The sequence below is a fragment of the Mauremys mutica genome, chromosome 5, assembly GCF_020497125.1.
Source record: "Mauremys mutica isolate MM-2020 ecotype Southern chromosome 5, ASM2049712v1, whole genome shotgun sequence".
Lineage (NCBI taxonomy): Eukaryota > Metazoa > Chordata > Testudines > Geoemydidae > Mauremys > Mauremys mutica.
Window position 1 is genome coordinate 95,567,950 of NC_059076.1, and position 22,163 is coordinate 95,590,112.

Genomic DNA, 22,163 nt, shown 5'->3' on the forward strand with positions numbered 1-22,163 from the left:
GAATTTCACAAAATCGACTTCTGAGATATTGGCACCTTCAACCCAAATGTTAGCTCTGATTTGGGATAGAATCTGCAACCTACCCTGAGCCAAACACAGAGCATGATAAGCTGGCTCTCGCCATTGCCTCCTTGGCCCACCTGGATTCATTTCAACAGTTGATGACTGTTAGCACCAAGGTGTTTAAATATGAGAAATGAAGATACATTAATAATGCCTCATTCTTGTTGTCATGAACTGGGACATGGGTGGTCAGGCCTAGTGGTTGGAGTCAGAGTCAGGAACCAAGCAGAGCTGTAGTGGATTGGGCAGGACAGGAGCAAGGCTGGAAACAAGGCAGGAGCAAGGCTGGAGTGAGACTAGGCGCAAGGCAGCCTCAGAAAAGATAGCAGGCATGAGTGCATGCATTGAGGAGCCAGTGATCAGTTGCTGATGTGGGGCTTAAAAGTAGACTTGCTGACTTCCTCGGCCAGTCAGGCAAAGTGGCCTATCAGATGGACCTGTTGTTGCTCACCTGTGCTCATAGGCTGCCTGGAGACTTGGCAGACACAGCTGCAAGTCCTCATTCCTGACACTTGTTCATCATAATATTGCTTATTCTCCCCCAATAATGCGTGACCTCTCAGGAAGGCCAATTATTCCTCTGTGTACAACTCATAACAGTTCTAATGTGGCTTATTAAGTAAGATGTAAATGAAGTGGAGTACTATATGCATTCAGTATACACATTACACTTACTGATGGAGGAACCCACATAAATTATTTCTATAGCCACGTGAGCTAACTTTTCTCACTCACAGTCATAAATGTGTTCACCTTGGAAATAGATACTGTGTAAGCTACATTTCCTTTTGCTAACTTAGTAACTGCTATCCTTTGCTAAACTAGTGTACTACATGAGCTCCAGCCACAGGAAAAGTTTAATAGTACTATACCGTCCAAGCCACTCGTACTGTAGCGAACTCACAGAACCGAGGTTTGTTTATTTTTTGTTTTGATCACATGGGCCAGTCACCTGAATCTGAACTCAGATTAAGTTTAAAGTATGAAAGACAATGTGATCAGCCATAAAATGGATTAAACAAGGCAGCCACAACTCCATCTATTTTAAATAAATATTAGTAGAGTAAAATCAAGGGAATTCTATTTATCATGTATTATTATGGCCTCCTGGGTTACTATTGTGTCAGTGATGCATGAGGACATTTCTTCATCAAAGTGAACTGTTTAGAAACTCTGATGTTGTAGTGAGATGTTTTAATAATTATTTACAGAAAACTGTAAAGATAAAATTGGAAAGCTAGATGTTTTATAAGCCTACATCATGCCATTCTTAATTTCCCTCCATGTGACAAACTAGGAGCCTACTATTTCCCCATGCTAATTTTCCCCTACTGTTACTCACACCTTCTTGTCAACTGTTTGAAATGGGCCATCCTGATGATCACTACAAAAGTTTTTTTTTCTCCTGCTGATAATAGTCCACATTAATTGATTAGTCTCATTAGAGTTGGTATGGCAACCCCCATTTTTTCATGTTCTCTGTGTATATTTATATATATCTTCCTGTATTTTCCACTGCATTCATCTGATGAAGTGGGTTTTAGCCCACGAAAGCTTATGCCCAAATAAATTTGTTAGTCTCTAAGGTGCCACAAATACTCCTCATTCTTTTTGCTGTTATAGACTAACACAGCTACCGCTCTGAAACATATAAAAAAACTCTGACCCAGTTTTACAAGAGTTCATCCTGATTTTTTTATGAAGCCAGTGCAACTGATTAATGTCACTTGGAGGAGACAATCGCTGTGTTAGCTGCATAATAATGAATTTTCAGGTAGATGCATATAGTTGGCAAGGGTGAATCTGTGTAACCACTTGATGCAGTGGTAAAATATTAGATTACTGCAAGCAAGGAAATGTACTTATGCCCAATATGGCTAGCTCCTCTCCACCTCTCATTCTGTTCTCTGCATCAATACTGCAAGAAAAAATATTCATGGTATTTAATGGAGATTACCAAAAGAAACAAGTTCATAGTATTTCTATTTTTGAAAGACGAGTATGCTAAATGTTGATATTTTGAACATAGCCCTTTACTTTTAAATTAAATTGTGCGGAATCCAGGATGAGAACTACTCACATATCCTTAGTAATGTATATCAGAAGTAGTTTGGTATGGATGTTTTCCTGAATTAGGGCCTAAATTGATGGATCTAGTACAAGCAAAGGATAAGGTAAGAGTAATTGGTCAGAAAGACCATTGTATATTTCATGCCTATTTGAATAAGAGTTTACTTTGACAATTTGCTTCTATTCCCTCACCAGGAATGATTATTTTTGATAGTTTTTAAAATATATATTAAAAATTGAACATACCTTGAATTTTTCAGAAACATTAACGAAAAAAACATCTTATAAAGATCTGATATTGGAAGTAGATCTGGGGCAACATTCAAAACTTCATGAATTCATGTAGATTTCTGCAGGGTTTTTTGGTTAATATGAAAAAAGAAAAATGTTTGGAAATGTCAAAGTAATTTGTTTTGACATTATCAAAATGGGACATTTAGATTTTTGGAGACTAGATGCAGAAGGAGATTCAGGCACCATTTACAAAACAGGAGAAGGAAGTGGCCTCATAACTTTTAGCTCAGTGATTACAGCACTTATCTGAGATATGGGAGACCCAAGTTTGAATTGCTACTCTGGAGCAGGGACTTGAACCCTGGTCACCTAGGAGTGCCCATACTACCCAGCTAAGGGTATTCTGCAGTCATGCTCTCTCAGTTTCTCCAGAAACTGCAAAACTGAAATTAATTTGCAAACTTGACACCATCAAATTAGGCCTGAATAAAGACTGAGAGTGGCTGGGTCACTACAAAAAAATAATTTTTCCCTCTGTTGATATTCATCCCTTCTTGTCAACTGTTGAGTATGGGGCACATCCACCCTAATTGAATTGGCCTCGTTAGCACTGACCCCCCGCTTGGTAAGGGAACTCCCATCTTTTCATGTGCTGTGTATTTATACCTGCCTACTGTATTTTCTCTTCCATGCATCTGATGAAGTGGGTTATAGCCCACAAAAGCTTATGCCCAAATAAATGTGTTAGTCTCTAAGGTGCCACAAGGACTCCTTGTTGTTTTTGCTGATACAGACTAACATGGCTACCACTCTGAAATCAGTTTCTCCTATTGAGGCTGTTCTACTTTGTATAAAATCCTTGAAGAGTCATTGGAGCAGGGACTGGAACCCAAATGTTCTCCCTCCCTGCTGAGTGCCCTTTAATCACTGGGTTACAGAGTCATTCTCACTTGCTTTCTCTTTTTGACCCAATGACAATTCAAGATTCAGGTTGAACAAAATGTTTAGCTTCACCTGAAACAATTTTTTCCAACCTTTTCAATTGACCTAAAATTTCAAAAAAATTGTTTAAATTTGACCTGAACCAGTTTTTTTCCTGTTTCTCAGAACTGCAAGCTAACTGAAAAATCAGCCATTCACACAGCTCTAATTGCATGTAAATGTTAAAATGGAATATCTCAAAGCTCTTGTTCTCTGTGTCCAGGTTGTAGAGAAAGGGGTCTTTGGGAATGTCCATCGAACAAGCTGTGTATCCAGCACGCCATGATCTGTGACGGCTTTCCAGATTGTCCTGACAAGGTGGATGAAAAGAACTGCTGTAAGTGCTTAACCAGGGTGATAGGACTGAATCTAGAATTTGGGGGGCACTGGACAAACTGTAGAAGCAGCCCCCTAAAGGCATAATGGCCCCACCCCTCCCCTTAGCTCCCTATCATTGGAGCCTTGTTGCTCAAAGTTCTCCCTCTCCATCCTATAATCTCTCTCCCTGGTTCCACTACTCACTGTGGCTCCATATCTCCACCTCACCCTTTCTGGTCTTTTTCCACGTGTCCATTTGTCTGCCATTTTTTATTTGTAGCTCATTGGCTGCTGTCTCTTCCTCTAAGCCCCTTGATTCCCTTTCATATAACCTATGGCTGCTCGGATCTTCTTCACTCCCACTTGTCTTACCCAATCCCAGGACTTTTTGGCTTTTGTTTCTCCCCCTGCTCCCTTTGCTCCTTTCTTCCTATGTTTCCATTGTCACTTCCTTCTCACCATATCCAAGGTGGCAATGAGTGCAAGAGGAATACAAGTGTATCCCATGCAGTGCAAACAAGAGTGCAGGGATGCGCCAGCGACCCCCATTGGGGCCTCGGTAATGGTTCTATACTGCAACCACTAAGAAATTCCGCCTTCCTTCAGTTGATAGCTAGGAACTGACATGAGTTCCTTTTCACAGTACACAGCTTATCAGTGGGATGGGAAGAGGAGGAGGAGGAGGAGCTACTGAGTGGCAGCTGCTGTACAAGCTTCCATCTTGTTGCTCATCCTTTCAATGTGTATGTGAAGTCAGTAGTGGAGATTGGGAAATGTTTTTGGCTGCAATGTATATGTTGATGGTTCTCTGTTTTGTCTGCTTTTAATCAAACCCAGTTCTATGGTCTCATCTTCTGCCATCTGATCTGCCAAAGAGAGGAATGGTGTCTGTTTGAACTCATTGAAAAACTGATTTCTGTCCCCCAGGAAATGCTGATATTTCAGCATTTGTTTTCATCCCGATTGTGGAAACCACATTTTCAGTTGAAAAAACATGTTGACATATAATTCCTGACCAGCTCTGATGCTTGTTGGAAGGGGCAGATGTTTAAAGAGGCAGTGTCTGCACCATCTGTGTAGGGTAAATGCACATGTTTTGCCATACAGAATGCAGCTGCTCTTCTCTAGAAGAGCACATAGCATCAGTGCTCAAATCTCTTTTTGACTTCCTGCATGATTCCAGGTGCAAGTATTGCCTGATTTATTGATGGTGGATTGATTACTTAAGAATTCTCAGTTAATAACTTAACACATTGAGGTTTGATAGGCTCTTGTCCAAAGATCCAATCCAGTATTATTAGGATTATTGTTCAGTTGGGAACCCTGACATGCACGGTTGGAAAAGATCTTTTGCTCTTTTAAGATTTGTATTACTAAAGTTAGTTAACACACAAATGTTCCAGTCCAGATGACAGTATGAATAATGTGATTTGATATCCAGTATCATCTCATGCACATACTCACAACCATTCTTCTGGAGACCTAGAAGTAATGAGACAGGACCCCTGTGGATCACCAGCTGTCTTCTCTCTGGCTTGCGTAATGATTAAGGCTACGTTTTAGTCACGGATATTTTTAGTAAAAGTCATGGACAGGTTACGGGCTGTAAACAAAAATTCACAGGCCCGAGACCTTTCCTTGACTTTTACTAAAAATGCCCACCCTGACTAAAACTTGGGTGGAGGGCCGTGGGTGCTCTGGGCGGGGGGGAGGGGGTCCAGGAGTGCCACGGGTGCAGCTGCTGCAGAAATCATGGTGGTCATGGAAAGTCATGGAATCCGTGATTTCTGTTACCTCTGTGACAGACTTACAGGCTTAATTAATAATAATTGCTAGGATTGAGGTTTTGTCAACCTACCTCATGATCAGGCCTATTGTAAGGTTTGATGACTGTCATGAATATTCATAAGAGTGAATATGAGTCTCCTTTGCCCATAACTAACTGTTTCACCCTAATAATGTTGGGATTTCCTTGTTCTAATCTATGGATTAGTATATTAATTATATCAAACTCATTAGCATATATGTCAATTGGTTACTATAATAATTCTGTGAGTAAGCATCTGCTGATGTGACTATCACAAAATACTCCAAACTGGCATCAACTGACTTTTTGCAGTTACTCATCAGCATTCTGCAAAATGTCAACAAAATTATTTATTGCAAAATTATGTCTTATGCCATTTTATGACCTAGCATTACTGCTAACGTATGGTAAGCTAAACAATTTACTTATGCCAAAGTTCATATCCTTATGTTAACTGCTTAAGTTACTATTTTAAAGGATTAGGCCTGTTGGCTTCTTGCATTTCTCCCTTATATTTTATCTTAACACATATTAGCTAGCTAGTTTTGGACTCAGTGTAACCCATAAGCTAATGCACAGATTACACAAGTCAAGATGGTCTCTAAAGCTCTGAATGTTTTGAAATGTGAATAACTGAGAGCAACTCATCTTTACATAATCAACTGCAGCTTTTCAGATCAGCTGGGGTACTGTACTTATGCTACTTATATGGTTCCCATAACTGTAGAATGATGTCTCACAATCTTTAATGTACTTTTCCTCACAATGCCCCTGTGAAATAGGGAGGTATTATTATCTGCATTTTACAGACAGGAACTGAGGAACAGAGACTAAGTGACTTGCCAAAGGTCACATAAGAAGTCTGTGACCTCAAGAAACTGAATCTGGGTCTCCTGAGTCCCAGGCTAGAACCCTAACCATTGCACCATCCTTCCTCTCTACTCTTGCTGTCAGCCCTGGGGATGAATTATTCAGGAATGGCACTAGAGCTTCTCAGTTGAGGACTCGCTACCTCTTGAATTTTCTCCCCCTTCTCAGCTGAGGGCTCTCTACTTCTTGAATTTGCTCCCCATGGAGGCCTTCCAGAGCCAGAGTTAGAGAGCTTCAAGGCATGATGCGAGGCATGGTTGTTTAGTTTAGCTTGTTCTTGCTTTTGTACATGCATATGTGTGTGTGTGTGTGTGTGTGTGTGTGTGTGTGTGTGTTCTTGTTTTTATGGGTTTACATACTTTGTTCCAGGCCTGAAGACACATGGTTGTTAATGTCACAGCAGATAGTATCTGTTTACATAGTTCTATGGTTTTCATTGTGGATTGTTTGATATATGTTAAGATGGGTCTTAGTGTTGTAAATAAATGCCTGACTTGTACAGTAATACACTTTATAAACTAATAAGACATATACAAAAATTAATAAGAACTAAGAGTTGGAGTCACTATAGCTACTGCATGACGGTGCTAATTATACTTCTTTGTGTCAGCCTGCACTGGGGCCCCAGGGGGAAAGCCTGATAAAGTGGGGCTGGTAATGTTGCATTACTGCCCTTCCTGGGGATTTTGTGATGGCTGGAGTAGCTGTAAAATCTTATGGGGACTGTACATGAGCACAAACTGACATTGGATGATCTTGTAGCTACTGGATTGGGATGCAGGAGACCTGAGTTCAGGTCCTGGCTCTGCCACAGACTACCGGCACGGCGCCTCCTGCTGGTCGTCCTGGAAATTAGTTCTTCCATCCCAGAGCGCCCTCTGCAGGCTGGTGTCTCACATGCCGCTGGCCCCCGTGTCCCTCCTGGACCCCGGTGCCCTTTACATCAGGGTTCTGCCCCCAGCAGTAACCCACAATCTGCATCTCCCCGCCCAAGGGAAGCCCCAACTCGCTATCCCCTCCTTGCCTCAGTGGTTACTACCAGTCCCCATCTAGCCCCTGTTCACTGGGGCAGACTGCAGTCTGTAAACCACTCATCATCGGCCAGGGGTGTTGGACCAGCTGCCCCTGCCTATATCTGGGCTGCCCCCCGGCAGCCCTAGTACCCTTTAGTGGGCCCTTAACTTGGCCTGCAGCCTGGGGTTTACTAGGCTGGAGCTCCGCAGATCCCTCTGCCCTTCCCCAGCACTGCTCCACCTCAGGTACCCTTCTCAGCTTCCCAGACAGCCAGGTCCTTCTCTCTCAAGGAAGCTAGAGAGAGGGTGTCTTTACAGCCCCTGGCCCTCGGCCCTCTTATAGGCCAGCCATGGCCTGATTAGGGCGTGGTCCCAGCTGTAGGTGCTTCTCCAATCAACCCAGCTTTTTCCAGCCACAGCCCTCTTCAGGGCTGCTTTAACCCCTTCAGGGCTGGAGTAGAGTGACCACCCCGCTACAGTGACCTTGAGCAAGCCACTCCATGCTTCAGTTTCCCACCTCTGAAATGACGATGACAATACTTCCGAATTTTAGGTATCTCAGGGTAAAGGATGAATATCTAATCAACACAGAATAACTATCTGGGTTAGGATTAGTGCAATCCAGCAAAAAGTGAGAAACAAAAGGTTCCCATCTAAAGTTTGTGAGGGACTCCAATGCTATAATGATAGGACCATAGTTGAAACCCAGTAGGTAGGATGCACTGAATCATGTACCCATTTCCAGACACCACTTCCCACCACTGAGGTTTTGCTGGCCTCCCACAGATCCCCTCTAGCTGAGTCCTCCTCCTCATCCCCAATAGTTTTTCTGCCTGCTGACTCTAGTCCCCTGCTCCATAAACCTGCTCTGAACTTGTCCCTATGCCTTTACCCAATCAGATCTTAGTGTGCATTTTTATGATAGTCATATTTTAAATCATCATCTTAATATTTGTGTTTGTCTCGGCAGCATTTTGCAAGGTGGATGAGCTTGAATGTGCCAGTCATGATTGTGTGCCACGTGAGCTGTGGTGCGATGGGCAGCTAGACTGCATGGACAACTCAGATGAATGGAACTGTGGTAAGACTCATCTGTGCCACTGGCTGGAAGTGATGTTATGGATTGTACATGTCATGAAACAGTTGAGTTTTTATAACATTTTTCCAAAGTGGGGCTGGGAAGAACTTGGACTAGGAGCCTGTTCCAGGAAAGCATGAAAGTTAGTACAAACTGTACTGGGCAGAGCAGAAAGAGAGAGGGTTAGATGGCAAGTGTACAGATACTGCAAAGCTCAGGAGGGGCTAAGATGAGAGAAGTGATGCTGACTGAATGGAAATGTGGAGAGCTTCTGAAGTGAGGAGTAGAGTCTTGAGACTGCTGTAAAAGAAGGCAGAGAGGCAATGAAGAAACTGAAGTACAGAAGTGATCTGGGGAGAATGACTAGGGCCCTGATCCTGTACTCATTGAATTCAGTGACAGAATTCCCATTGACTTAAATAGTGCTGAGAGGAAACTAAGCCTGGTAGCTCCATTTTGAATAGAGTGGAAGTGAGAAAGGCGACAGACAGCAGAGAAACCTATTACCCACCTGCAGTGCTAGCACCCATAAAAAGGCCTCATGCTTTTATGTGTTATTAAAATAAGAGTTCTTAAAGCATGACTTTTTGAGTAAGAATTATGTAAGTTCCACATAAGCGATAGCAATATTTGAAGGAAGCAGGGTGTGTGTGTGTTATGGCCCATATACCCTACCTCCACCAGACAGCAATTGGCTGCACTGTATATGTGATGCTACTGAAGCTAATCTATTTCTCTGTATAAATGTAATACAGTACCACAAAGAAATTGGATGTTTTATGACATTTTCAGTATAAAAGAGAAAGATATCCTGTTGTTTAGAGAAACAAATATTCTTTATTCATAATGCTGAGAAAATACATTGTGCACACATCTATCAAAATTACTTAGACAGTGGACACAAAATGTCCTATAAACATGAGTTTGAAGTATCAAAAAGAAGGAATCAAAGATTAATATAGAATTTTCTTATAGAGAGGTAAAAGCAGGGTAGTATGAATGAAAAATGCTTAATAACTAAGTTAGGATGAATGAAATCCAAGAATAAGTGAGAAGTACAACGTTTAAATAAAAACAGTATGTATTTGGGGAGAAATGCATACAAAAAACCTTCTGTCTTGAGTTCCTGTGACAAACTGTAGCACTATAGGGGGACCTAAGTTTATCTCAATGCATTTTTGGCCATTTGGAAACTTTCTTGTGCAGGATCAAAACAAAAGCAGACATTAAGCCAATAAACAGGGTCGGGAAAGTGATGATGATAATAGCAGAGGATTTTTTTTTGTAGACAATAGCTATTGATTGTTTTTTATTTCTATAAACACACTTGATACAGTCATAATAGAACCGAGCAATATAAATCTATCAAGGGCCAGATTCTGATACTGTTCTTATATTGAGCAGCACCTTATCCCACAAATGGTCTCATAGATTTCAGTTGGACTACTTGTGGACTAAGGTACTACTCAACATGAGTTAGGCTATCAGTCTATCCCCATATAAACAAATGATGAATTAAAGTGGTTTGGTTTGATCCAGGGGCGGCTCTACCTTTTTGGCCGCCCCAAGCAGTCATGCGCGGGAGGCGCCCTGGAGCCGCGGGAGCAGCGGACCTCCCGCGGGCATGATAGCGGAGGGTCCGCTGGTCGCGCGGCTCGGCTGGACCTCCCGCAGCTGCGGACGGTTGGCTGGTCCGGCGGCTCCCAGTGGAGCTTCCACAGTCATGCCTGCGGGAGGTCCACTGGAGCCGCGGGACGAGCGCCCCCTCCGCAGTCATGCCTGCGGCAGGTCCGGTCGTCCCGGGGCTCTGGTGGACCTCCCGCAGGCATGACTGCGGCAGGTCCGCCGGCCCAGCCTGCCGCCCCCCCGGGAAAGGGCCGCCCCACGCGCGTGCTTGCCGCGCTGGGGTCTGGAGCCGGCCCTGGTTTGATCTAAACTTCAGGATGTCTCTCTTGTTTGTAATCTTATGTATTGTCTTGTCTAGGACTACCTAGATTCTGATGGCCACTGCTTCCTCCTTCTTGAATTGTGTGCAGCAGCAGTCAAAAAAGCAAACAGGATGTTAGGAATCATTAAAAAAGGGATAGAGAATAAGACAGAATACCTTATTGCCCTTATATAAATCCATGGTATGCCCACATCCTGAATACTGCATACAGATGTGGTCTCCTCATCTCAAAAAAGTTATACTGGCATTAGAAAAGATTCAGAGAAGGGCAACTAAAATGATTAGGAGTTTGGAATGGGTCCCAGATGAGGAGAAATTAAAGAGGCTAGGACTTTTCAGCCTGGAAAAGAGGAGACTAAGGGGGGATATGATCGAGGTATATAAAATCATGAGTGGTATGGAGAAAGTGGATAAGGAAAAGTTATTTACTTGTTCCCATAATATAAGAACTAGGGGCCACCAAATAAAATTAATGAGCAGCAGGTTTAAAACATATAAAAGGAAGTTCTTCTTCACACAGCTCACAGTCAACCTGTGGAACTCCTAGCCTAAGGAGGTTGTGAAGGCTAGGATTATAACAGGGTTTAAAAGATGTTAAGTTCATTAATAGCTATTATCCAGGAAGGGAAAGGAATGGTGTCCCTAGCCTCTGTTTGTCAGAGGGTGGAGATGGATGGCAGGAGAGAGATCACTTGATCATTACCTGTTAGGTTCACTCCCTCTGGGGCACCTGGCATTGGCCACAGTCGGCAGACAGGATACTGGGCTGGATGGATCTTTGGTCTGACCCAGTATGGCCATTCTTATGTCCTTATGTTCTTAATTAAATCTTCATAAAGTATAGAGGAGATAAAAAATAACTGGATCTTGCATTACTCGAGGACACTTTTGGAATTATTCTTATATTTACAATGTAACAAATAGCATACCAACTTGCTGAAGAAATACTTAAGTTACTTTTCTTTTTCTTTGCAGTGACCCTATCTAAAAACACAAGCTCTTTGGCATTCCTGACTATTCACAGGTCAGCTACTGACTACCATGTTTGTGCTGATGAGTGGCAAGAAAAGTTAAGCCAACTGGCCTGCAATCAAATGGGTTTAGGGTAAGGTCAGTAGTTTGTAGCATTGATGAATTTCCCAGGGTGATGGGGGCAGCAGAGTTAGTTGAGCCTATAGTGATTATTGTTAGTGTGACCTGCGCAAGATTAAACTTAGTACAAAAAGGGGTAGTAAAGGAAAGGGGGAATGGAATTCTATGAACTCTTGGAAAGCAAACTCTCATTAAAATTCTGACACTTTACAAACACTACACAACTGTAATTAAAGGAAGTAGTTAAAAAGATAACCTTTCAGCCAGGTATTGGAAAGTAAATTGAATTTATAATTATTTTTGAAACTAATTATAGCTTAGAAATTTGATACCGTATTTGTTCCTAGCGACTAAAAGCAAAGAGTTAGCTTTATGAAACGGAAGGGAAAAACTGTGGTAATTCAGTTTGTTCACTGGAGTTCTGTATTTAGAATGTATCCATGAGCATTTTAAAAGGGATTTTATCTGACAATCCACCTCGCCAGTCAAAGCGCCTGTCATTTTCATAAAAAAGAAGGTTGGGTCCTTAAGGCTGTGTGTGGACTACTGCGCCCTAAATAAAATTACCATGCAAAAATGTTACACTACTCTGATCCCAGAGCTCATAGACCAAGTAAGAATGGCCTGGTTAGTCACCAAGCTGGATGTGAGGAGCGCCTATAATCTAGTCAGGGTGCGTCCAGGGGACTAACAGAAAACTGCATTTTGAATATGATAGGCGTTAGGGCCCATAATGTGAGCTGTCTTACCTACTGGTGAGAGTCAGGAGTCGGGTCAGGGTCATAGTCACACCAAAGGTCAAAGAATCAGAAGTCATGCCAAGGGTCACAGCTTGAATCAGCAATGGGGAACAAGGTGTGGTAACAGGAATAGGTACAAATATGGGAAAAAGGAACAAGGCAAGGAGGTGGGGACTTGGTCTCAGCAGTCTGGGCAGCAACAAGCCTAGCAACTAGTTGCTCAGACAAGAGATGGGACAAGAATAGGAAGCTTTATGATCAGTAGGCTCCAATCAGCCGTCTGCTGTTGGTCATCTGACCCCACTGAATCAGCAGGTGTAGCTTCTGGTGGGGGAGGGGGTATTAGCAGCAGTTCCCTCATCAGCTCTTGCAACATGATGGTATACAGAGTAAGGCTCCTGCTTGGCAGCTGCCCAGGCCTGGGATCAAGACCTGTGGTGCCTGATGCCACCCCCATCTCCTAGGGTAATCCATTGGGTCAGACTTCTCTGAATGATTCCTGTGGAAGGTCCATACTTTTGCAGGGGTGTGCACATGATGAGCTGGCTCCCAAGAGCATTCTTCAGGCCAACACCCCTCCCAATCAATCAGATAGTACAGGGGCCCTCTATGCATTTGGAAGTCCAGGCTGTCATGGATGAGATATGTGTCTTGGTCTTGAACTTGAATCGGGGTAGAGGTGGTTCCTGCTGGGGTTTCCCATGGAGTCTTCCCACTTTTACCCAACCAGGGAACCTCTTTTATACTGTTGTTCTGACCACACTTAACACCCTGTGCATATGCATGAAGGTTTCAACACTCTTTTCCTTATCTCTACTTCCATACCCCATGAATATTTGGGTGCCCCGTTTTTCATAGGTTGTTATCTTAGTTCCCCTTATTCTCATTAGCAGTTACACACAACATATGTCCATGGTAACCTGCAGTCAGAACAGGACATTCCATGATGTTACAATCAGGCGTCTTTGACAGTACATTGTGGTCTATTTTTCCATAACATCACCTATTGGCCCATCTTTTACAGTCATCTTCTAACCTTCCTGGCATATGGCTATTCCTAGGTTACCCACTCATGTCAAGCATTCTTAAGCCTATGACCTAGTATGGCTAAACTAAAATCTTACAGTCCTCTGCCTCTAGGCTTTGCATTCCAGGCATGCTTTACTTGTATATCTAATACATAGTCATCACTCCTACCTATTTGTCAATCTATTGTTTAAGCACCTGGGTGACTCTTTCTGATTGGCCATCTATCAGAGGGTCATGTGTGGTGGATGCATGATCTGGACATCTTGGAGGGAAACCCATCCTTCCAAAACCTGGATATGACCTGGAAGCCAGAGTCTGTGGCAAGATGTTTTGGGAGGCCATGGAGGCAGAAGATACATGTAACTAGAAGGCATGCAGTAGTTTCCACAAGTGCATGGTACAAAATTGGCCTTTTTGGTGCGTTGATCCATGACAGTTAGTATGGTGTTAGGCCTTCAGATTTGGGTAATTCCACTATAAAAATCAGGGGTAATATGTGACCAGGGCCAGGAAAGGATCCCATGTTGGCATCAGGAGGCTGAAAGTCCTGCTCTGGAGGAGTTTTGAGCAAGAACAGATGTTGCAGGACCTGATGTAGGACCAAATGTCATCCTGCATTTGTGGCCACCAGAATGAGCGGGCTACAACTCACAGAGTCTTGGATTGTCCAAAGTCACCTGCCTAAGGGGTATCATGATGTATGCACAGCACTTCCCACCTTGGGAAACCCTGGGGGTCATAGAGGGATCCATTGACATAGAGGAGGTTATTGACCCAGGAATAGTGGCATACGGTGGTACTAGGGAGACCCTCCTTGGCTGAGGTTATGAGTTTAAAAAAGGATCATTAGGGAGAGCTGCTCAAAGCTTGGTAAGGAAGTCCGAGGCTACAGACCCACAAATTAAATGGTTTGGATTTAATGTGTAAGGTGGTGGTTCTTTGGGATTAGTGTATAGTATTCCCCTTTTCATCAGAGGCCATCAGCCTAGCCATTCAGGTTGCCTGGATGATACATGATTATGAAATCAAATCTTGAAAAGAATAGGGTCCAACACAACTGATGCTAATTCAGTGCTTTGGCAGATCATAGATATTCTAGATCAGGGGTAGGCAACCTATGGCACGGGCGCCGAAGGCGGCACACAAGCTGATTTTCAGTGGCACTCACACTGCCCAGGTCCTGACCACCAGTCCAGGGGGCTCTGCATTTTAATTTAAGTTTAAATGAAGCATCTTAAACATTTAAAAAACCTTATTTACTTTACATACAACAATAGTTCAGTTATATATTATAGACTTATAGAAATAGACCTTCTAAAAACATTAAAATGTATTACTGGCACACAGAACCTTAAATGAATAAGGTAGTGAATAAATGAAAACTCGGCACACCACTTCCGAAAGGTTGCCTATCCCTGTTCTAGATTCTTCTGGTGAGTTAAAATTAGGATGGGATGTTTGGTCCCCTCAAAGTAGTGTCGCCAATTCTCAAATGTAGCCTTGATGGCAAATAACTCTTTGTCTGCTATTTTATAATTGCATAGCTTTTTTTGACTACTGCTCTACGTTGGGTAGATGTTTTCAGAGAACTATGAATGATGATTCCAAGATCTCTTTCTTGAGTGGTAACAGGTAATTTAGACTCCATCATTTTGTATGTTTAGTTGGGATCAACACTGAATTTCATCTGCCATTTTGTTGCCCAATCATCCAGTTTAGTGAGGTCCTTTTGTAACTCTTCGCAGTCAGCTTCATACTTACCTTCCCCAAGTTTCTTTCCCTTGGATTGGATCTCCCGGTTTTCGAACCTTTGTATAAACTCTTGACTGCTGATCTGGACTGCCTGCCCACTAGGCTAGGGTGACCATACGTCCTGTGTTGGCTGGGACAGTCCCTTTTTTAAGCCCTGTCCCTTCTTCCCTGACTTTTTTTTTTTTTCAAAAGTAGACATTTGTCCCATTTGCTCTTGCTGCCTTGATCAGTTGGCAAGAGCAAACAGGACAGATGCCCACTTTTGGAAAAAAAGTGAGGTGCAATGTGGAGGGAGCAAGTGGAGATGCCAGCTCCCCACCCCCTGCAACAGGGGAGACAGAGCTGGGGAGGGGAGGCAGCGTTCCAACATTCCCTGCTGACCCAGTGGCAGACCACTCTGCCACTGTTATGGCTATGGCCTGGGATGCAGTGGAATCAGGAGGGCCTGTGTCTCCCTACCCCTGCCACTCCACTCCCCTTGGGAAGGCAGTATTCCCCCCTCCTTAGGCCAAGAGGCCTTTGTTTGTCTGTCGCCCACGAGAGCAAGGACGACAGACTGGGGTGGTGTTCACCTCTGCCAGCCCCCTAGATTATTTGCTGGGTTCCTAACCCCTACCAGCATTCTAGACTGTTTGTTTGATGCCCTGCCTTGGCTGAGGGCCTGGCTCCCCCAAACCACTCACAGCTACCCTGCCTAAGGGCTGGTCTACACTAGGGGGAGGGATCGATCTAAGATATGCAACTTCAGCTACGTGAATAGCGTAGCTGAAGTCGAAATATCTTAGATCGAGTTACCTTCCGTTCTCACGGTGCGGGATCAACGTCCACGGCTCCCCATGTCGACTCCGCTACCGCCGTTCACGTTGGTAGAGTTCCGGAGTCAACAGGAGCGCGTTCGGGGATCGGTATATCGCGTCTAGATGAGACGCGATATATCGATCCCCGAGAAATCGATTGCTACCCGCTGATACGGCCGGTAGTGAAGACGTACCCTAAGAGTTGGAACCGCTAACTTCCCCCTTTACTTAGACTGTGGTTTCAGGAGTGTATCAGCAAAGGGGTGTGGTATCCCTCAGAGACTGACAGTGAGGGAGAGCCACACCCACCTACACACTTACCAATATTAATGGGCCACTCTACCTTGAATGATCCCTTACAGTATGTGCTAACTATTTATGTTAAACAAACTGGGCTTGTCTACATTACTCACTGGATCTACAGGTAACGATCGATCCAGCGGGGGTCAATTTATCGCGTCTAGTTTAGACACGATAAATCAACCACCAAGCACTCTCCTGTCGACTCTGGTACTCCACCAGGGCAAGAAGCATAGGCAGAGTTGATGGGAGAACATCAGCCATTGACTTACCGCAGTGAAGACACCACGGTAAGTAGATCTAAGTACGTCGACTTCAGCTACGTTAGTCACATAGCTGAAGTTGCATAACTTAGATCGATTCCCCCCCCCTCCCCCAGTGTAAACCAAATGTCTGTTACATCTTGCATTTTGCTGTGATGCTGGGAGTTCCTTTCCCAGACCTGAAGAAGAGGTCTGTGTGTCTCAAAAGCTTGACTCTCTCACCAATAGAAGTTGGTTCATTAAAAAATATTACCTCACCCACCTTCTCTCTCTAATATCCAGGGACTGACATGGCTACAACTACACTGCACACACAAACCATACTGGTACTCTCAGTTTACACACATCTAAGTGATTAAATAAAGTGCAAAGCAGTGGAGATTAAGGCCTACCCTTTGTATTTTTACTCTCTCGAAAAAGCAGTTGAGAGTCTTCATATGCATTGGAATTAGGTTGTTGCTGTATACATGCTGGTCTTTAATCATTCAGTTACTCTTTGTTTTTATGTCAGTATATGCTTATTGTGTATTTTCTCATAAACATCAACATTTTCATTCTGTGGTTCAAATCCCTTAAAGATTTATACACATGCTTAACTTATTGCAGAGTGAGTAGTCACATTGAAGTCAATGGGACTATTCACAGTGCCTAAAGTCTTTGCAAGATCAGGATTTCCAGCTAAAAGAAAATATAAAACATAAGTTGTGATACGACTAAACTTGAAATGATAAAACAAAGAAGGTGTGGGAGTGGCAAGAGGAGACCAGGCACTAAAAGATAACTGTGGGAAAGTTCAGAGCAAATGTACATAAATCAGAAAGTCTTCAAAATAATCTTAAGTATAGTAAAGCTCATAAGTAATATGTGTACTTTGTGAAAGGCCATCTTTGTTCCATTTCTTAAAGTAGTTACTTTTTCAAATTTATAAACGATCTGTGAATGAAATAAAAGAATATTTCCCAATTATATTAGGTGGAATAGCAGTTATCATGCAATATTTTCATAATACTAAATTCTGTATTAATATTTCAATCACAAACATCTTTTTAAAATTACACTAGCCTAGATTAAAGGTTGTGTTTTGTGAATATTTTCCCAAATGAAAACATCAACTCTACTTTGGCTGTGTTTATGCCCCTTTTGCGTTCACTTTTTGCAAACATTATAGTGAATGAGTTTACTGTCAGATATATACACAAAATAATGATTTTGAAGAAAATATTAGAAAATTTTCATGAAAGCAAATTTTGCACTCTAAGACACAAGTGTTTGCATCTGATGGGAACAGAAATAATGTGACCTAATTGTCCAATCAAAACTAACTATCACAAAAAGTGAGAATTAGCACCCTTAAGAGTGATATGTAACTGTCAGCTGGGACACAAATAATACCAGTCGTGGTGTCAATCCTATACTTGCTTTTTTGTCAGTGACAGCTCTTTCACTGATGGAGGACCACAAGTGGCCAGAATTGTTAACCTAAGTTACAGCTTAATGTGTGCAATCAGCCCGCTTACATAGGGCTCCATATATTTCTAAACTGTATCAAACTTTTGAGGAAAACTACTTTTCAATGATTAAAAATGCATACCTCAAGCCCCATTGGGTTAACAGAAATTCTGTAGCTCTAGAGATTGCAGAAAGAATGCTCTGGACATAATAGTGTGTGCTAGTCTCCTTTCTACTGGAATCATAAATCAGAGATAGGATAAGAAGTTGGATAAAGGGGAAGTACAGCTTATTAGAGGATTAATATACAATTGGCATTAAAAATGTTTAGCCCGACTGGTCCTGAATCAGAATTTTCCCAATGGATCTCAGGATGTTTGTAAGTTTGCAAAGTCATACTTCCCTTCTCCATAGAAGGGCAAAGAACACCTCCTCTTCCCAATTGGGAAAATGACACTGAAACAATATGAGTGGAAATTTCCAATTTCCGTCCCCATTCTGTGGGGTTTCCCTATAGAAGTAATGATTTAACTCTATCACTTCTACGTCACTATATGAGACAAAAATGTCAGCCCTCTCAAAGCTATTTTATAAAAGGGTAGAATGCATGATAAAGCTTTTTTGGCAGTGATGAGTAACCATGTAAGAGACATTGAGAAATTCAGATCCAGAACCTATGTTTGTGGCTTGTGCCTGTCTCTAACAATAAATGTTAATGGCTTCAGTTTTCTAAAGAATCAGGAGACAGATTCTTTTTTCCTACTCTTGAAGCAAAATTCTGTCAGTCAGCTGAAGCTTCATTTTCTCAGCTTATTTTCATTACACAGTTACAGAGCCAACACAATAATGGCATAAATCATCTTTGAAGGAGGTCTATGAGGAAAATGAGGAACACAATACATTTACCAGAACCAGTTGTGGAACGAAGGAATTTGAATGACTATAACATATTTAATTCTTCTTTAGACCTTAAGCCAGGTTGGCAGTAAATACTGTGATAAACTCAGGACAGACAGCTGCAAGGGAGGGGTAGAAATCAGTCTCAGAGGGTTAAAAGGCCCTCCTCCCTATCAACTGGGGGGTAACTACAGGTCAATCAGGTACAGCTGAGAAGGGGTTACCAAAGTATCAATTAGAATCAGCTGAGAGGGAGCTACCTGAGGTTAATTAGGATCAGCTGATTCCAACTAAGGGCTGCCTGAGACCTTTTTAAACCCTCCCGGGGGATGGGGGGAGAGAGAGAAGGAGTCCTGCTGCCAAGAGGTTAGGAGCAGCAAGACAGCAAGCCTCACCAGGAGGAGAGGCAGTATTCTCTCCCACAAGGGAGAACAATACTCTAAACAGGACTGGTGGAGAGAAGGAACAGACTTCCCCTGTGTCCCAAGGGGGACCATATTACCCAAGCCTGTCTCACCAGGGCTAAAAGCAGCGGAGGCTGGGGAGACCGAGAAGGTGCCTTGCCACAATACATCACTTATGTGAACATTTTCTGCATTGGCAGGGAGAGGGACTAGATTATGTAATGTTTTCAGGATTTCATATTACTTTGAAATCAGACTTCAAGTCATATGCCTCACCTGTTTGCCACTGACATCCTGTATCATTTATTAGATATAAAATGGCCTCTGACAAGAAATCAGTCTACTATTACAGGCTAACATTTGGCATGTTTTCAGTAGGTTGCTTATTTCCAGACACAGCTTGGTAGGATGGATTATATATTAAGTTAGAATATATATGATATAAGGCTAGAAAATATTGATGAAAACTGTTTTTCCCTTGCAATAGTCACATTCTGCTCTAAGGATAACAACATCTTGAGCAAAACCTTTTTTGTGTGCATGGACATTCATAATAATCCAGATCATAAAGTGATTTTAAAAAGGGAATATTTTGTGATTTACAGTCCCTGCCACCATGAATAAATTTAAAGATCTAAACAAATAAATGCCACCTGTATGATGCCATTATACAGAAGGCATTTGTTATATACATATATGTTTGTTTAATAATAGTTCATGTGAGCCTATGTTACCTTACGCCTGAAATTACGAGGAAAGATAGTACATGGTACTTTTCTTCTCTGTACAGTTGTTCAAGATAGAAATCATAGTTGTATTTAGTAGTGAATTTCCAGATGACAAGTCCCAGTGCTCTGTAATCTTTAGAATATAGAAGGAATGTCTTTCTAACTGCTTGTGAATCTATTTGTTTGTTTGTTTTAATTATTGAGAATTAAATTAGCCACAAACAAATGAATAGAATGTAATGACAATGAAATGTGGTTCTGTTAAATGAATTTAGCAAATGGTTCCAAATACACATGAATAACATTTCTAAATGACAGATTCTAAAACCATAAGTCAGTTTGAAAATGTAGATATAATAAACTTGACCTCTGGTAGCTGGAGCAACATAAAAAGTAACCCAGTTTCTGCCTATTGTACTAAACTCAGGCTATTTGTCTGGCTGCCAGTCAATACTAATTCCATGCTGATTGTATTTTTTCCACTATTTGTTACAGCACAATATAATGATGTGATCTGATGTGGAAAACTGTACATGTTGCACTTATGAGACAGATGAAAACATTGTCTCAAAAGATTTGATAAGTAGACTGGCAAAATGTCCACTCATCAAATGATAGAATGTGTTTCTTTGAAGTTCATGTGTTTTCCTAATGTGAAAAAAATGTTAAACATGAAGTGAACAATTGTTTATATGTTTCCATGCTGACTGGAAATCTTCTCACTGCATGGGGGTCAGCTGGTACATTTTCTAAAGATGGGCATGCTCTACTGAATGATAAGAATAGTATGCCTAGATGGTTATAGTTTTCACTTGACATTGGGCTGGTCAAATTATTCTCATGTGTTTGGAAACCCACATCTGCTGATCAGGCAGTGATAAAACAATGATGGTCTATTCAAAGTTGAAGTCTGCCAAAAGCAAGTCTCTAGCAAATATTTCTGTTTAGCAACTCTGTGAAAACTGCATGGAATAGTCTCCCTTTCTCCTCCTATGCTAGGATGAGATAGCAAATGCCATTATGGTAAACTATAGTAACCTGCTATGGAATACAAAAGAATAATATGTGCTCTATCTAGCTGGTGGGCTAACAAACTAATTTATTTCTCATCTGAACTACTATGCTGACCATTGATTATTGTCTTCTAACCAGCTCTGAGTTAGAAAAATGAAGAGTTGAGACAGCATCTCTTCTGCTCAGGGCATGTCTACACAGTGGGGTAATGTGCACTGCTACATGTTCCCTAGCACATTTTGAAACATTTAGTATGCACCAGCAGGGTCTACACGGACCAACTAATGCACCACACATCAGTGCTCTTTAGAAATCACATCTTGTAGTGCGCATTATCCCACCATGTAGACAAGTCCTCAGAAACATCAAGGAAATCAAAGGGATACATAATCTACTATTAAAAGAAGTTTGAACATCTGAATCCAACATACATTATTTGCTCTAAGAATAAACAGGACAGCTATTAAATCAAATGCTATGTGAAGACTGCAGTATTTCAGCTCATTAATTCAACTTAGTATTCTAAACCCACTCAACAGAATGTAAAATATGTTTGATCTTTCTCTAATATATTCAACGTATGATGTCCATGTGTATTTTATGAAATCCTTGGGAATGTATTAGAGTGAAGATCATAGAGAGTTCATCAACATACATTTATTTTATTAAACAGAGACAAAAATAATTCTAATAAATTGGAAGTACCAAAATCACAGTATAACTTGTGACTGAAATTGCAAAACTTATTTTAAAAATTTGAAAATCTATAAAAGAATGATAAGCATATGCAGTCATAAATAGGCTTGAAGTAATGCATATTAGGTAGCACATGAATACTCTACCATGTAGCTGTGTGTGTCTGTAAATAGATGTAGCAATACTATAACAATTCATGCTTATAATTCCAGAAGTTGTAACTTTTTTCAGAAATTGTTTCCTTTCTAGTTAATATTCAACTTGTTTTGCTAGTCTGATGCCTCAGGATACACATACTTGTGAAGAAGGATGGTAAAATAGGTACGGTGCTAGGTTGGCCTCTGGGAGACTTAGGTTCAATCCTACCTCTGCTGCAGACTCCACGTGTGACCAAGGACAAGACATTGGGCCCAGTTCCACAAGAGGACTTGGGTATTGCAACACCTAACTTTTAGGTGCCTAGAAAAATCACTGGAATCCACAAAGCCTGAGTTCGGTGCTGAGGCTCCTTATACAATAGATGCCTTTAGAATGGGATCCACAAAAGCCAGCATGCTAGTGGGGGAGCCACGTAAGCTAGCCAATGGGAGATGCTGATGAGAGAGGTGTGTCCAAAGCAT

At 41.9% G+C, this 22,163-nt stretch overlaps 1 protein-coding gene across 3 annotated transcripts in view; it reads left to right on the plus strand.

The window, feature by feature from the left end:
• CORIN (corin, serine peptidase) overlaps positions 1-22,163 on the plus strand; it is a 281,826-nt gene that overhangs the window by 234,543 nt on the left and 25,120 nt on the right. For all 3 annotated transcript variants that reach the window (XM_045019311.1, XM_045019312.1, XM_045019313.1), the window contains exons 14-16: positions 3,572-3,685; positions 8,327-8,437; positions 11,358-11,487. In XM_045019311.1, coding sequence (XP_044875246.1) covers positions 3,572-3,685; positions 8,327-8,437; positions 11,358-11,487 — 355 coding nt within the window. The remainder of the gene's footprint in view (positions 1-3,571; positions 3,686-8,326; positions 8,438-11,357; positions 11,488-22,163) is intronic.